General features: G+C 35.0%; 1 protein-coding gene across 8 annotated transcripts in view; it reads right to left on the bottom strand.

Moving 5' to 3' along the window:
• The window catches only part of ZCWPW2 (zinc finger CW-type and PWWP domain containing 2), a 125,148-nt gene that overhangs the window by 37,264 nt on the left and 70,041 nt on the right, over positions 1–17,843 (bottom strand). For 6 of the 8 annotated variants that reach the window (XM_082728945.1, XM_082728950.1, XM_082728946.1 and 3 more), the window contains one exon: positions 10,099–10,213. The exons of the other annotated variants lie outside the window; for them this stretch is intronic. In XM_082728945.1, the coding sequence (XP_082585071.1) occupies positions 10,099–10,213 (115 nt within the window). The remainder of the gene's footprint in view (positions 1–10,098; positions 10,214–17,843) is intronic. 8 annotated transcript variants of the gene reach the window in all.

Here is a 17,843-nt window from a genome sequence, read left to right as displayed (position 1 = left end):
CTTAACCGACTGAGTCACCCAGGCGTCCCAAAGCCTTCTTTTTCTTTTTCCTTTTTTTTTTTTTTTTAAGATTTTTTTAAGGAACTTTTTATGTTGAAAGGTTACACAATCATCTCCCAGTGCAACACAGAAGTGTTTTGGGAAGTATCAACAACCACTCTGATTTTCAAAGGGATTTGCCAAAGGGAGAAAGTCTGGTATAATGCTGAGAAACATTACAATCATTAGCATTTTTTCTATTAATAACAGTAAGTCCATGTTCAACTTCAGCAACATTAAACACCTTCTAAGAGCCAAATTTTCCCTAGTGAGAAAGGTTTAATTTCCTCCCTTCAGAAATCTCTGCATGTAGGGACCCTCACACAGAGTGAAAAGCAGTTAACAGGAAATGTAGATCTGGATAATTAAAAGGGCCTTTACTCCATTTTTGGGCTATAGCCACATCATAGTTTTAAAGTGCAAAAAAGGAGCTGCAGGTAAAAAATGAAAATGTTCCAAGTCAGCAGAGATGGTTCTGCTTCATGACTCATAACAGATGTTAAAATTTTTTTTATTTACAAGCATATTAGAGAGGACTACAAATATGAATACAAATCAATGGTTTCTTTCTAAAATATAAATTTTTAAAGGCTGTCCATTCATTGCCTCAGAAAATCTGTCAGTCTATGTTTCTTTAAAGATGACAGCTGAAAGAAAGCATTTTCTTAAAAAGGTAGAGGACAGTCCAGTTGCCTATCTGGCATGTAAAGAGCTTGGAAGTCACACTCCATCCTCACAAGTAAAAAGCTGAACAAATTGAAAATCAATAACTCTTCTTAGATTCCCTTAGAGAAGTGAGGTCACAGAGCAAACCACTGCCCCCAAATTTGGAGACAGGTGAATACAAAGAATCACAACTTAATGGAGCAGAAACCTCCACAGGAACTAGTGCTGGGGTAGGAACACATGAACTGTAATTGATGAATTGCTGGAGCCTCAATGTGAACAAGCTGAGAGATAGAAATTCTAGGGGGACCCAGTCATGCAGGAGGGAAGCACACTTTTGTGAGTTTACCTACAGGAGTTCTATCAGGTTCTCAGAGTGAAGACTGGAGAAAAATACCTTTGTGCTTCCTCAGTGGGGGGAAAAAAAGGAACCTTTCTGAAATATGCTAGGGCATTCAGTTCTTAACAGTTTGCCCTCAAGAGAAACTATTTTATCAAAGCCTAACCTATTGTGGTTTTTTTCAGAGCCTGACTAATTAGCGGGAAGGCAACAAATCTAGCCTGCTGTAGTCTTCCATGTGGGGGAAGGGAAATATCCAACTCCAGCTCCCCTTTAACTGTCATGTGCCACGTAAGGGGGTAAAAAAGGTGAGAAGCACTTGTGCAGTTCAAATTCCAGGACTGAGACCCAATCGTAGAAACTACAGACTGCCTCCCTCAGCCCTACATGCCTCACCACTCCACTCGTAAAGGACTATGTACTGCAGTTTCTTTCACCTGGTACATCATATTTGCCTTTCTGCAAATAAATAAATAAATAAATAAATAAAATTAAAAATATATATATATATACACAAAACAAGGCATACTAAAAGGCAAAAAGCAATTTGAAGTGACAGAGAGAGCATCAAGCATCAAAAACAGACCCATATATGTCCTAGATGTTGTAACGATCAGACTGAGTGTATTGATCACAGTCATTTTAAGTTCAAAGTCTCTAGTGTTAAAGTAGAAAACATTCAAGAACAAATGGGTACTATAAGCAGAGAGATGGAAATTCTTTTTTTTTTTTTTAAGACTTTATTTATTTATTTGAGAGAGAGAGAGAAGAGAGAGAGAGAAAGAGCATGTGCATGAGCATCCCTGGGGGGCAGGGGTGGAGAGAGAGGGAGAAGCAGATTCCCTGCTGAATAGGAGACTGATGGAGGGTTTGAACCTGAGCCAAGGGCAGAAGCTTAACCTACTGTGCCACTCAGGCACCCCAGGGAGATAGAAATTCTAAGAAATAATAATTAAAGAAGAAATGCCGGAGATGAAAAATGCTATAACAAAAATGAAGAATACCTTTCATAGTTTTATTGGTTGGACATAGCTGAGGAAAAAAGTCAGTGTCTTTGATGATATGTAAAATAGAAACTTCTAAAACTGGAAGTACAGAGAAAAAAAACTGGGAAAAAAAGAACAGGATATTCAAGATCTATGGGAAAACCCCAGAAGTATAATATATGTGTAATTGGAATATAAAAAGGAAAAGAAATAGGGGGTGCCTGTGTGGCTCAGTGGGTTAAAGCCTCTGCCTTTGGCTCAGGTCATGATCCCAGGGTCCTGGGAACGAGCCCCACATCAGGCTCTCCGCTCAGTGGGGAGCCTGCTTCCTCCTCTCTCTCTGCCTGCCTCTCTGCCTTCTTGTGATTTCTGTCTGTCAAATAAATAAAATCTTAAAAGAAAAAAAAAAGGAAAAGAAATAGAAAGGAACAGGAGAAATACCTGAAGCAATAATGACAGAGAACTTCCCCCAAATGAATGTCAGACACCAAATGAAGATCCAGGAAGCTCAGAGAACAATAAGCAGAATAAAAGCTAAAGATAGAAAACCAAAGATAAAGAAAAATTCTTGAAAGAAGCCTGGTGGTAGGTATTGCCTTATCAATAAAGGAGCAAAGACAAGAATTTCATTCAGGTCCTCTCAGAAACCAGGCAAATAAGAAGAGGGTGGAGTTTTAGAGTGGAGTGGAGTGATTAGTGTTAAGAGGAAAAAACATCAAATTAGAACTCTGGTCACTGTGCAATTATCTTTCAAAATAAAGCAAATACACTTGAGAGAATTTAAGAAATTGATTTGTTACCAGTAGACCTACCTTGCAAGAAATGTTAAAAGAGAAAAGGAAAATGATATAGAGCGGAAACTTGGGTTGACATAAAGGAAGAGTATCAGAGAATGACTAAGTGAAAGTAAAATATAAACTTTAAATTTTCTTATTCTTTAACTAACTGAAAACTATTCGTTCAAAATAATAATGGCAACAGTGTGTTGAATTTAGGAAAACCATTGGAAAATGGTTTTTTTTCCCTAGAGAAGTTAAAAAGAAAGCATAATTGATATGATTAAAGAGGAAATAAAATCATATAAAATACTCAATTAAAACCAAAAAGGTGGAGGAAAAAAATCCATAAAAAGATGAGGCGCGTTGGTAACTCAGTAAGTTAAGTGTCTGTCTCTTGATTTCGGCTCAGGTCATGATCTCTGGACTGTGATATCAGGCTCCACGCTCATGGAGCCTGCTTAAGATTCTCTCTTTCCCTCTCCTTCCTTCTCTAGACCCCTGTGTCTCTCTCTCCCTCTCTAAACAAACAAACACACAAACAAAAACAAAAACAAAAAAAGGCAAAAAAAGAGTAAAAGAAAAAGGAACAAAGAAAAAGGAAAACAAATAGAAAACACTAACACAAATGGTAGCTATTAATCCAACTCTATCAATAACCATTTTAAATTTCAATGGTCTAAATATATTAGTTAAAAAACAAAGACTGTCAGAGTGGAGTAATTATACGCTATCTACAAAAAACTCAATTTAAGTATAAAGACACACAGAGGTTAAAAGTAAAAAGATACAGGATATACCATGTTAACACTAATCAAAATAAAGCTATTTTAATAAAGTAACTATATTAATTTCAGGCAGAGCAGGCTTCATAGCAAGCAAAGTTATCAGGGATAAAGAGGAGCATTACCTAATAAAGGCATCATTACTCCAGGAAGACATAATGATTATTAATATGAATGTGTCCAACAACACAGTGTCAAGGCATGTAACACAAAAATTGATAGAACTCAAGGAGAAATAGATGAACTCACTATTATAATTGGAGAATTCTGCAGAAATGAACAGGTCCAGCAAGCAGAAAATCAGTAATGACATTCAGTAGTTCCCCTTTATCTGTGGGGGACAGATTCCAAGATCCCCAGTGGATGCCTGAAACCATGGATAGTAATAAATCCATGTACTGTACTGTTTTTCATATATATATATATATATATATATATATATATATGATAAAGTTAATTTATAAATTAGGCAGAGTAAGAGATTAACAACAATAACTAATGAAAAGAACAATTATAACAATAAACTGTAACAAAAGTTATGTGAATGGGTCCTTAACTCTCTCAAAATATCTTATTGTGCTATACTCATCCTTCTTATTAAGATGTGAGACAAAATGCCTACATGATGAGATGAAGTGAGGCAAATGACACAGGCATTGTGACATAGGGTTAGACTACTATTGATCTTCTGATGATACATCAAAGTAGGATCATCTGCTTCCAGACCATGGCTGACTATGCATAACTGAAACCATGGAAAGCGAAAGTGCAGATAAGAGGAAAACACCATCAATCAATGAATGGCAATCAACTGAATGTAGTCTACATCTATAGACTACTTAATCCAGCAACAGCAGAATATACATTCTTCTCATGCTCACTTGGAACATTCACCAAGACATACTATGTTCTGGGCCATAAAGTATACCATAACTCATTTTTAAAAATAGATAACATACAATAGTCTGCTCTCAGACCACAGTAGAATTAAACTAGAATAGAAAAATTGAAAGATAAAGGAACAAAGAAAAAGGAAAACAAATAGAAAACACTAACACAAATGGTAGCTATTAATCCAACTCTATCAATAACCATTTTAAATTTCAGTGGTCTAAATATACTAGTTAAAAAACAAAGACTGTCAGAGTGGAGTAATTATACGCTATCTACAAAAAACTAGATAACTAGAGATTAAACAATGCATTCCTAAATAACATAGAGATGAAAGAAGAATCTTGAGAGAAATTTAAAAATATTTTGAACTAAATGAAAATGAAAATAGAGTCTATAAAAATTTGTAAGACGCGGTGAAAGCAGTATTTAGAGGGAAATTTATAGCATTAAAATGCAAATATTATGAAAAAACAAAGACCTAAAATCAATAAGCTGAACTTCCACTTTAGGAAACTAGAAAAAGAAAAGCAAGTTAAATATGAAGTAAACAAAGGAAATAAAAACTAGAGCAGAAATCAATAAAATAAAAAATAGGAAATTAATGGAGGAAATAAAACCAAAAACTGTTTCTTTAAAAAGATCAATAAAATCAAGACTCTAGCCAGTCTAACTAAGAAAAAAAGAGAGAAAACATAAATTACTAATACCAAAAATGAAACTGAGGGCATCATTACAGATCCCAAGATATTAAAAGGATAATAAAGAAATGCTATAAATATGTCTATGTCCACAAATCTGATAACCTAGATGAAATGGACCAATTCCTTATAAGACACAATCTCCCAAAAGTGACACAAGAATAAATAATCTGTATCTTTTTATAAAATTAAATTAATATAATAACCTTCCAAAACAGAAAGCATCAAGCACAGATGGGTTCATTGGTGATTTCTACCAACCATTTAAGGAACAAATTATATCAATTCTCTATAAACTCTTCCAGAAGATAGAAGCAGAGGGAATACTTCCTAATTCACTCATGGAAGCCAGTATACCAAAACCAAATAAAGACATTACTAGAAAATTACAGATTGATTTCTCTCATGAACATAGATGCAAAAATCCTCAATAAAATATTACAAATCAAATACAATGTATAAAAAGAATTAGACACCACAAACAAGTGAAGTTTATCTGAGGTATACAAGGCTGATTCAATATTCAAAATCAATTAATGTAATCTGTGACATCAACAGGTTAAAAAAGTAAAGTCACATGATTAGATCAATAGATGCAGGTAAAGCACTTGACAAAATCCAACACCTATTCATGATAAAAACTCTCAGCAAGCTAGGAATAAAGGAGAATTTCCTCAATTTGATAAGAGAATCTATAAAAATCCTACAGCTAGCATCATACTTAATTAACAGTGAGAAACTCAAAGCTTTTCCACTAAGATTAGGAACGTCAAAGATTTTCTCACCTCCCCACTCTTTTCAATATTGTGCTGAAACTCCTAGCTAATGCAATACGAGAAAAAAAAAAAAAGGAAATAAAAGGTATAGACTGAGAAGAAATAAAACTGCCTTTCTTAGTAGATGACATGATCATCCATGTAGAAAATCCAAAAGAGAATTAAAAAAAAAAATACTCCTGGAACAAATAAGTAATAATAGTAAGATTGCAGGGCACAAGGTTAACAAACAAAAGTCAATCACTTCCCTATTTACCAAACTGAGAAAGCAGGATTTGAAATTAAAGACACATTACCATTTACACTAGTGCCAGCCCCCCCCAAAGTAGAATACTTAGGCAAAATTTAACAAAATATGGACAAGATTATACGAGGAAAACTACAACACTCTGATGAACAAAATCAAAGAACTACAAATTTGGGTATATTCTATATTTATGGATGGGAAGATTCAGTATTGTCAACATGTCAGTTCTTTCCAACTTGATCTAAAGATTCGGTGTAATCTCAATGAAAATCCCAACAAGTTATTTTGTGGATATCAACAAACTCAATCTAAAGTGGGGGAGGGTATGTGCTATGGTGAGTGCTACGAATTGTCTAAGACTGATGATTCATAGACCTGTACATTAGATGTTAATTAAAAGAATAAAAAATTAAAAAATAAAGTTCATATGAAGGGACAAAGATCTAGAATAGCCAACACAATATTGAAGGACAAAGTCAGAGGACTTGGCCCTACCTGACTTTAAGACTTACTCTAAAGCTACAACAATCATGGCAATGTAATATTGGGGAAAGAATTTTTAAAAACCCAGATCAATGGAACAGAATAGAGAGCTCAGAAACAGATTGAACAACTAGATATCTACATGTCAAAAAACTTAATCTAGATAAGACCTTACACCTTTCACAAAAATTAACTCAAATCACATATCTAAATGAAAAATGTAAAACTATAAAACTCCTAGCAGGCAACATAGGAGAAAATGTAGATGACCTGGGGTATGCAGATGACTTCAGATATAACATCAAAGGCCAGATCCCAGAAAGAAATAATTAATAAGCTAGATTCCATTAAAATTAAAATTTCCACTCTGCAAAGAACACTATCAAGTGAATGAGAAGATAATCCAGAGTGGAAAAAAGTATTTACAAAATATCTGACAAAGGACTGTTATCTGAAATATACAAATAACTTTTTTTTTTCTTCTCTCTCTTCATTTTTTTTTTTTTTTCAGATTTAAGTTCTACTTAGCTAACACACAGTGCAATATTGATTTCAGGAGTAGAATTCAGTGATTCTTCACTTACATACAACACCTAGTGCTCATCAGAACAAGTGCCCTCCTTAATCCCATGCCCCACCCACCTCCCTCCATCAACCCTCAGTTTGTTCTCTATCATTAAGAGTCTCTTATGGTGACTGTGGACTCTGAGAAACAAACTGAGGATTTTAGAGGGGAGGTGGGTGAGGGGATGGGTTGGCCTGGCTATGAGTATTAAGGAGGGCATGTATTATATGGAACACTGGGTGTTAATAAGTAAACAATGAACCTTGGAACACTACATCAAAAGCTAATGACATACTATATGGTGACTAACATAACATTAAAAAAAAAAAGAAATTACAATGTTCAAAAAAAGGAGTCTCTTGTGATTTGTTTCCCTTCTTCTCTCTTTCTCCTCCCACCATATAGTCATCTGTTTTGTTTCTTAAATTCCACGTATGACTAAGATCACATGGTATTTGTCTTTCTCTGACTTATTTCGCTTAGCATAACATACTCTAGTTCCATCCACATCAAAGCAAGTGAGAAGATTTCATTCTTTTTGATGGCTGAGTAATATTCCATTGTAGATATAGATACCACATCTGCTTGTTCCATTTATTAGTCAATGGACATTTGGGCTCTTTTCAAAGTTTGGCTATTGTTGATAATGCTGCTGTAAGTATACAAAGAATTCTTAAAACTCAACAATAAGAAAATAAGCAACTGAATTAAAAAGCAGGCAATAAACAAATACCTCACCAAAGAAGACTTATAGATGGCAAATAAGCATATGAAAGGATGTTCATTATCGTGTCATTAGAGAATGTCAAATGAAAACATCAATGAGGTACCACCACAGACCTAATGGAATGGCCAAAAGCCAGAATACTGACAACACCAAATGTTGGCAACTACGTGGAATATGAACTATCATTCATTTCTGGTGGGAATGAAAAAATGATGCAGCTACTTTGGAAGACAGTTTGGCAGTTTCTCATAAAACTAAACATACCATATGAAATGGGTCTATATTTTTTACATATAATTTACTGACCTTGAAGATTTCAACAATGAAAGATCTACATCAAATATAGTGTGCCAATTTCTGTAGGGTAGGAAGAATTTAGGCCATGAAATTACTAATCATTATTTCTGGGTTGAAAGAAGACATTTTGGGTTAAAGAAGTCCTCAAAGTAGCGGGGTAAAATAGGTTGTTTATCTCTAAGATCTTTGTAAGATATCTGAATAATGGCTAATTACCTCTCAAAATAACTTTGAAACAAAGTAAGAAGCTGAATATGTACTAGAGTTTACCCTGGAAACTAAGCAAGGACTACAGTGTCTATTTTGGAGATAGTAAAGAATGAGTGAGCCTATTATGGCAAAGGCTGAATTCCTGGAAGTGTCTTCATGCCCTTCCATTTTGACTTCTCCAGGGATAAGAATCAAGTCTTTAGACACAGGACTGTCTATAATCAGACTGAATTACATCAAATTCTGCATGCAAAAATCATCAGATTTTCAACAAGAAAATGGGTCTGCTGCAAAACCAAAGAGAAATAAGCCCTCTCCATATTCTCGAGACAAGCAAGAATATCAAAGGACCCAGACATAAATATGCTAGCACATACAACAACAACAAAGACATAGTTCAATATTTATTGAGTGTGTCTACTACTAATGTGAAATGGTTACAATAAACTTTAAAAAATAACTGACTATATTACTTCAAGGTATTCATATTAAAAACTAAAAAATTAGTATTTCAAAGTTTATTTTGGTTATACAAGAAAAATGTATACTCTGTGTAAATAATAAAATTGTATGCATGACAATAAAGTGAGTTCAACCTTTACTGATAATAAACTAAGACATATTTTCAGCACAAGGAATAAAATCACATTTATGGTAATAAATGTCTCTTTTCTCAGTTTCAAAGTAAACCAGAGTAATGGGCTTGTCATTCTTTTCCACTATCTTCAAATCTACTTATTTCTTTTAAAATATGAACTTAGGTAGCTAAGTTAATATTCAAATTTTTCCCAAATAAAATGTTCTCACATCTAAGTTTTAAAAAATATATATTAAATTCCAAAAGGAAAAAATGTCATGCTTACTTTAAAATTCAGTCAGCACTAAAATGACAGATCTTCCCATAATCTATTTTAGAACTTAAGATGATCATTTTAGAAATTGAGATGATAATTATTATTATCACTAAGAACATATTTAAGTTTATTCAAAATCATTTTTTCTGTGACAGTCATATTGAGTTAAAAGTATGTCCTATCTACTATAATTCCTATGATGAATCCATTTTAAAAAGCTATGTACAAACCATAATATTTATGATTCAAGAGAACTTTCTCTGAAAATGACCTGAAATCTTATATTCTTTCACCTCATTAAAAAAGTTGAAGATTGTTTTTATCTCTGCCTTGAATTTCTTTAAAAACAAAAACATTTTTGAAAAACACTTTGTTCTGAAAGAATGCAGCATATGCAAATGAAAGTTTCACCCCAGAATTATGTTTTAAGGCCACAGCTTCTAATTTTGAAATATATACTTTGAAATACACAAGAGAACTTATGTAGATAGTTGAAGGGTAAAGAAGATTATAGAAGTGCTAATGAAAACCCTTGCATTTAAGTAGAATGTATGTTTAGTCACTGAAAATAGTTTCAAAGTGCAAAATACATACTATTAATCCACACAAAATTTTTTTTTCAGGGGACAAATATATATTATATCCCCATGCAGAAAAAGAGAGTTTTTTTTTTAAACGTGCAAATATATTTTGGAAAGCAGGCATCTGAATAAATCTTCATTTTGGGGTGGTAAAGAATAAAAAAGCTCATATACCCTGTTTGGCTAGGCGGCACATTTCCAGTCTTTGCTCAGGGGAATATCCATAGAGGAGGCGGGCTTCTTGTAGTGCACTTTTATACCATTTCTTTTTTTTCTTACATTTTTCTGGCTAAAGAAACACAGAAAAATAGTGAGACTCATTTATAAACATATTATTTTGTTTTAATATCTACTTGATTTAGCTGTTGAGCTGGAATTAATCTGGTTTAAGCATTATACCATATATTACTTAGACTTTTGTATATGATTATTATTATTTTAGAGTAAACCAAGGTTGGGGAAATCTTGTACATTAAAAGTCAAAGGGTCAGATTCTTGATTCGCTAAGATAATATTTTAATATGATTCATCTCACACTTTAAAAAGTCACCAAAAGATCACCAATGTAACAAAGTAGTCAGTATTTAAACATCTTATTAGAATAATTTGATTCTCTTTTAAGAGCAATGATCCTGAAGTGGTATAAAATGAAAAGCCAGGCTTCTTATTGTCACAAAGTTAATTCTATTCACATCCAGCTTTTGTGTTATGACAGGCAGGTGAAATATTCATACAAGTTCCTTAAACTTTTGCCCCAATTTCTTCATTTGTAAAATGTGGATAACAGTATATTCATCATAAAATTTCATAAGTATTAAGTGAAATAATAGATGGCAGTTTTCTGGCCTATTAAGCACACAATAAATATTATTCTACTTGAGTTCAGTACTTTTTCTGCATATTAAGTAATTTAAAAAATATTTTGAAAACAGAAACAAGAGTAAAAAAGTCTCTATGCTAAAAATGACTACAAAAATTATCTGGTCCAATAATTTTTCCAATGTTATTTTAGAATATGCTTAAGGAGATTTAAAAAAAAAATTTTTAAGTAATCTCTATGCGCAGCCTGGGGCTTGAACTTATAACCCCAAGATCAAGAGCTGCATGCTCTACTGACTGAGCCAACCAGGCACCCAGAATTTGCCTGAAAAATTTTTTATAATGCTTTTATAAATATTATAATTTATAAAATGCTATACCACCATTTTCTTTTTGGAAACTGTACCATCAAAAAGAATACAGGTTTTTATTGCATAATTCCATATTTACCACTTGCATATAATCATCAGATACGTAATTCACTTTATACAGAAATGTAAATCTATGTAACACTTTTTTTAGTTCATTCAGAGAATGAAACCATCTATATATTTAAAGCACTTTTCAAATTCCACCTTATTCTTAGAATCCTCAAATTAATATAAGCCATCTGTTCCCATTACACTTAATATTTTCTTTTAATCATTTACTACATTCTGACTTGTATTATAGATATTTGTATTCATAACTTCCCCCACCCATAAAATGAAAGGTCCTGAAAACAGAGGCAATAAACAGCATTTCATCTGTGTGTCCTCCACAGTACCCATTTGTCTAATCTCATTGTGTATAATGTAAGCAATCAGAAAGTGGTTGTTAAATTGCATGTTATTCTGGACACTGATTTGATATAAAAGCCATCAAACAATATAATCAAACAAAAATCTATTATTTTAAATCTACTTTTATGCACAGAATATTTATAATTTATTCATTAATAGAAAAAGAGATGAAAATATAGGCAGATACAATTCAAAAAACATGAGAAACTATAAACTAAGAATATCTAAGCTAGTTTCTGCAAATCTAAGATCTTCCTACAACTCAAATGTTATAATGATGCTAAATAAAAAGTTAGTGAAAAATACCCTAGAAGCTGATATGGCACTAAATGACTGATGTTAAGGAAATTTCTTGAGAAAAACCAATACTGTACACAAAGTAAACTCTGGTGAGTTTGGGGAACTAAACACTTTCTTAAAAATCTGTGCTGGAGATTCTTTGAGATTTATCAGTAAATATGTGCCATCTAGTGGTAATATAACTAAACATCTTCAAAGAAAAAAAATTAAGACTATAAAGAATTTTGAATTCCAGAATTAGGCTCAGCTATGCATTATATTTTACAACTAAAGAAATGATAGGTGCATATCCTAAAGTGTAGACTGTGCCTCCCTACCCATTCCTGGTAATGTTTCTACCACAGGTGCCCATTATTACAAATTTCTTTCATAGTCTTTCAGAGATATCATATGCATCTAAAAACATATCATTTATATAAATATAACTCATTTTACAGAGTGTTGTGAATAGTTATATATACTTTTGAGTTCTTCAATTTGTCTTTCAGATCACTTCATTTATTGATTGATTCAACATATTCTAAATCGTTGGGACCTATCATTGAAGAAAATGGATAAAGCTGACATTCATTCTAGGCATTAAAACAGACAACCTATAATAAGCATAACAAATCAATAAAGCTTACAGTATGGTGAAAGAAGTTATAAATTCTATGTAATAAATAAAAGTTAAGGCAATAAAGTAGTCAGGGTAATTCTCATTGGAAAGGTAACACTGAGCAAAGATGGGAAAGAAGTCAGGGAGTTAGCCACATAAATATTCCAAGAAAGAGTACTCCGAGCAGAGGGAAAAAATACTCTAAGGTGAGAGAATACAAGTGTATTCAAAAAGCTTTGAAGAGGGGGGAGGAGTCAAGATGGCGGAGAAGTAACAGGCTGAGACTATTTCAGCTAGCAGGAGATCAGCTAGATAGCTTATCTAAAGACTGCAAACACCTACAAATCCATGGGCAGATCGAAGAGAAGAAGAACAGCAATTCTAGAAACAGAAAAACAACCACTTTCTGAAAGGTAGGACCTGTGGAGACGTGAATCCAAAGCGACAGGAAGATAGACCCCAGGGGGAGGGGCTGGCTCCCGGCAAGTGGCGGAGCACGGAGCACAAAATCGGGACTTTTAAAAGTCTGTTCCACTGAGGGACATCGCTCCAGAGGCTAAACCGGGGCGAAGCCCACGTGGGGTCAGCGTGGCCTCAGGTCCCGCAGGGTCACAGAAGGATCAGGGGTGTCTGAGTGTCACAGAGCTTGCGGCTATTGGAACGGGAAAACCAGCTACAGAGACAGAGCTGACAGTAAGCTCACAGCTCGGTGTTACCTTGAACAAGCCACAGGCTCGGTGAGCCCGGAGCACGGACGGAGGTCAAGCAGACGGGAGTAACTGGGCGCTGTTCTCTGAGGGCGCACTGAGGAGTGGGGCCCCGGGCTCTCGGCTCCTCTGGCCGGAGACCAGGAGGCCGCCATTTGTATTCCTGTCCTCCGGAGCTCTACGGAAAGTGCTCAGGGAACAAAAGCTCCTGAAAGCAAACCCGAGTGGATTACTCAGCCCAGCCCCTGGTAAGGGCGGTGCAATTCCACCTGGGGCAAAGACACTTGAGAATCACAACACCAGGCCCCTCCCCCAGAAGATCAACAAGAAATCCAGCCAAGACCAAGTTCACCTACCAAGGAGTGCCGTTTCAATACCAAGGAGAGCAGCAGAATTCCAGAGGAGGAGAAAGCAAAGCACGGAACTCATGGCTTTCTCCCTGTGATTTTTTTTTAGTCTTGCAGTTAATTTTTTTCTTTTTCATTTTTTTTTCTTTTTTCTCGCCTTCAGGTAAATTTTTTTTTAATTTAACGTTTTTTAACTAGTTTATCTAATATATATATTTTTTCTTTTTTATATTTTTCTATATTTGTTTTCTTTTTTTAAAAATTCTTTTCTTTTTTTCTCTTTTTTTTTCTTTCTTCTTTTTTGAACCTCTTTTTATCCCCTTTAACCCCCCTCACGATTTGGGATCTCTTCTGATTTGGTTAAAGCATATTTTCCTGGGGTTGTTGCTACCCTTTTAGTATTTTACTTGCTCCTTCATATATCCTTATCTGGACAAAATGACAAGATGGAAAAATTCACCACAAAAAAAAGAACAAGAGGCAGTACCGAAAGCTAGGAACCTAATCAATACAGACATACGTAATATGTCAGATCTAGAGTTCAGAATGACAATTCTCAAGGTTCTAGCCGGGCTCGAAAAAGGCATCGAAGATATTAGAGAAACCCTCTCGGGAGATATAAAAGCCCTTTCTGGAGAAATAAAAGAACTAAAATCTAACCAAGCTGAAATCAAAAAAGCTATTAATGAGGTGCAATCAAAAATGGAGGCTCTCACTGCTAGGATAAATGAGGCAGAAGAAAGAATTAGTGATATAGAAGACCAAATGACAGAGAATAAAGAAGCTGAGCCAAAGAGGGACAAACAGCTACTGGACCATGAGGGAAGAATTCGAGAGATAAGTGACACCATAAGACGAAACAACATTAGAATAATTGGGATTCCAGAAGAAGAAGAAAGAGAGAGGGGAGCAGAAGGTATACTGGAGAGAATTATTGGGGAGAATTTCCCCAATATGGCAAAGGAAACGAGCATCAAAATTCAGGAGGTTCAGAGAATGCCCCTCAAAATCAATAAGAATAGGCCCACACCCCGTCACCTAATAGTAAAATTCACAAGTCTCAGTGACAAAGAGAAAATCCTGAAACCAGCCCGGGAAAAGAAGTCTGTAACATACAATGGTAAAAATATTAGATGGGCAGCTGACTTATCCACAGAGACCTGGCAGGCCAGAAAGAGCTGGCATGATATTTTCAGAGCACTAAATGAGAAAAACATGCAGCCAAGAATACTCCATCCAGCTAGGCTATCATTGAAAATAGAAGGAGAGATTAAAAGCTTCCAGGACAAACAAAAACTGAAAGAATTTGCAAACACCAAACCAGCTCTATAGGAAATATTGAAAGGGGTCCTCTAAGCAAAGAGAGAGCCGACAAGTGGTAGATCAGAAAGGAACAGAGACCATATACAGTCACAGTCACCTTACAGGCAATACAATGGCACTAAATTCATATCTCTCAATAGTTACCCTGAATGTTAATGGGCTAAATGCCCTAATCAAAAGACACAGCATGTCAGAATGGATAAAAAAAAAAAACAAAACCCATCTATATGTTGCCTCCAAGAAACTCATTTTAAACCCGAAGACACCTCCAGAGTTAAAGTGAGGGGGTGGAAAAGAATTTACCATGCTAATGGACATCAGAAGAAAGCAGGAGTGGCAATCCTTATATCAGATCAATTAGATTTTAAGCCAAAGACTATAATAAGAGATGAGGAAGGACACTATATCATACTCAAAGGGTCTGTCCAACAAGAAGATCTAACAATTTTAAATATCTATGCCCCCAACGTGGGAGCAGCCAACTATATAAACCAATTAATAACAAAATCAAAGAAACACATCAACAATAATACAATAATAGTAGGGGACTTTAACACTCCCTTCACTGAAATGGACAGATCATCCAAGCAAAAGATCAGCAAGGAAATAAAGGCCTTAAACGACACACTGGACCAGATGGACATCACAGATATATTCAGAACATTTCATCCCAAAGCAACAGAATACACATTCTTCTCTAGTGCACATGGAACATTCTCCAGAATAGATCACATCCTCAGTCCTAAATCAGGACTCAATCAGTATCAAAAGATTGGGATCATTCCCTGCATATTTTCAGACCACAATGCTCTGAAGCTAGAACTCAACCACAAAAGAAAGTTTGGAAAGAACCCAAATGCATGGAGACTAAACAGCATCCTTCTAAAGAATGAATGGGTCAACCGGGAAATTAAAGAAGAGTTGAAAAAAATCATGGAAACAAATGATAATGAAAATACAACGGTTCAAAATCTCTGGGACACAACAAAGGCAGTCCTGAGAGGAAAATATATAGCGGTACAAGTCTTTCTCAAGAAACAAGAAAGGTCTCAGGTACACAACCTAACCCTACACCTAAAGGAGCTGGAGAAAGAACAAGAAAGAAACCCTAAGCCCAGCAGGAGAAGAGAAATCATAAAGATCAGAGCAGAAATCAATGAAATAGAAACCAAAAAATTAATCGAACAAATCAATGAACTAGGAGCTGGTTCTTTGAAAGAATTAATAAAATTGATAAACCCCTGGCCCGACGTATCAAAAAGAAAAGAGAAAGGACCCAAATAAATAAAATCATGAATGAAAGAGGAGAGATCACAACTAACACCAAAGAAATACAAACTATTATAAGAACATACTATGAACAACTCTACGCCAACAAATTTGACAATCTGGAAGAAATGGATGCATTCCTAGAAACATATAAACTCCCACACAACTGAACCAGGAAGAAATAGAAAGCCTGAACAGACCCATAACCAGTAAGGAGATTGAAACAGTCATTAAAAATCTCCAAACAAACAAAAGACCAGGACCAGACGGCTTCCTGGGGGAATTCTACCAAACATTTAAAGAAGAACTAATTCCTATTCTCCTGAAACTGTTCCAAAAAATAGAAATGGAAGGAAAACTTCCAAACTCATTTTATGAGGCCAGCATCACCTTGATCCCCAAACCAGACAAGGATCCCATCAAAAAAGAGAGCTATAGACCAATATCCTTGATGAACACAGATGCGAAAATTCTCACCAAAATACTAGCCAATAGGATTCAACAGTACATTAAAAGGATTATTCACCACAACCAAGTGGGATTTATTCCAGGGCTGCAAGGTTGGTTCAACATCTGCAAATCAGTCAATGTGATACAACACATCAATAAAAGAACAAGAACCATATGATACTCTCAATAGATGCTGAAAAAGCATTTGACAAAGTACAGCATCCCTTCCTGATCAAAACTCTTCAAAGTGTAGGGATAAAGGGCACATACCTCAATATCATCAAAGCCATCTATGAAAAACCCAATGCAAATATCATTCTCAATGGAGAAAAACTGAAAGCTTTTCTGCTAAGGTCCGGAACATGGCAGGGATGTCCATTATCACCACTGTTATTCAACATAGTACTAGAGGTCCTAGCCTCAGCAATCAGACAACAAAAGGAAATTAAAGGCATCCAAATCGGCAAAGAAGAAGTCAAATTATCACTCTTCGCAGATGATATGATACTATATGTGGAAAACCCAAAAGACTCCACTCCAAAACTGCTAGAACTTGTACAGGAATTTAGTAAAGTGTCAGGATATAAAATCAATGCACAGAAATCAGTTGCATTTCTCTACACCAACAACAAGACAGAAGAAAGAGAATTTAAGGAGTCAATCCCATTTACAATTGCACCCCAAAGCATAAGATACCTAGGAATAAACCTAACCAAAGAGGCACAGAATCTATACTCAGAAAACTATAAAGTACTCATGAAAGAAATTGAGGAAGACACAAAGAAATGGAAAAATGTTCCTTGCTCCTGGATTGGAAGAATAAATATTGTGAAAATGTCTATGCTACCTAAAGCAATCTACACATTTAATGCAATTCCTATCAAAGTACCATCCATCTTTTTCAAAGAAATGGAACAAATAATTCTAAAATTTTATGGAACCAGAAAAGACCTCGAATAGCCAAAGGGATATTGAAAAAGAAAGCCAACGTTGGTGGCATCACAATTCCAGACTTCAAGCTCTATTATAAAGCTGTCATTATCAAGACAGCATGGTACTGGCACAAAAACAGACACATAGATCAATGGAACAGAATAAAGAGCCCAGAAATAGACCCTCAACTCTATGGTCAACTAATCTTCGACAAAGCAGGAACAAATGTCCAATGGAAAAAAGACAGCCCCTTCAATAAATGGTGCTGGGAAAATTGGACAGCCACATGCAGAAAAATGAAATTGGACCATTTTCTTACACCACACACGAAAATAGACTCAAAATGGATGAAGGACCTCAATGTGCAAAAGGAATCCATCAAAATCCTTGA

The sequence above is a fragment of the Mustela nivalis genome (assembly GCF_964662115.1).
Source record: "Mustela nivalis genome assembly, chromosome: 1".
Lineage (NCBI taxonomy): Eukaryota > Metazoa > Chordata > Mammalia > Carnivora > Mustelidae > Mustela > Mustela nivalis.
Note: the sequence above shows the minus strand (reverse complement) of the source record. Positions and strands in the feature narration are given on the sequence as shown.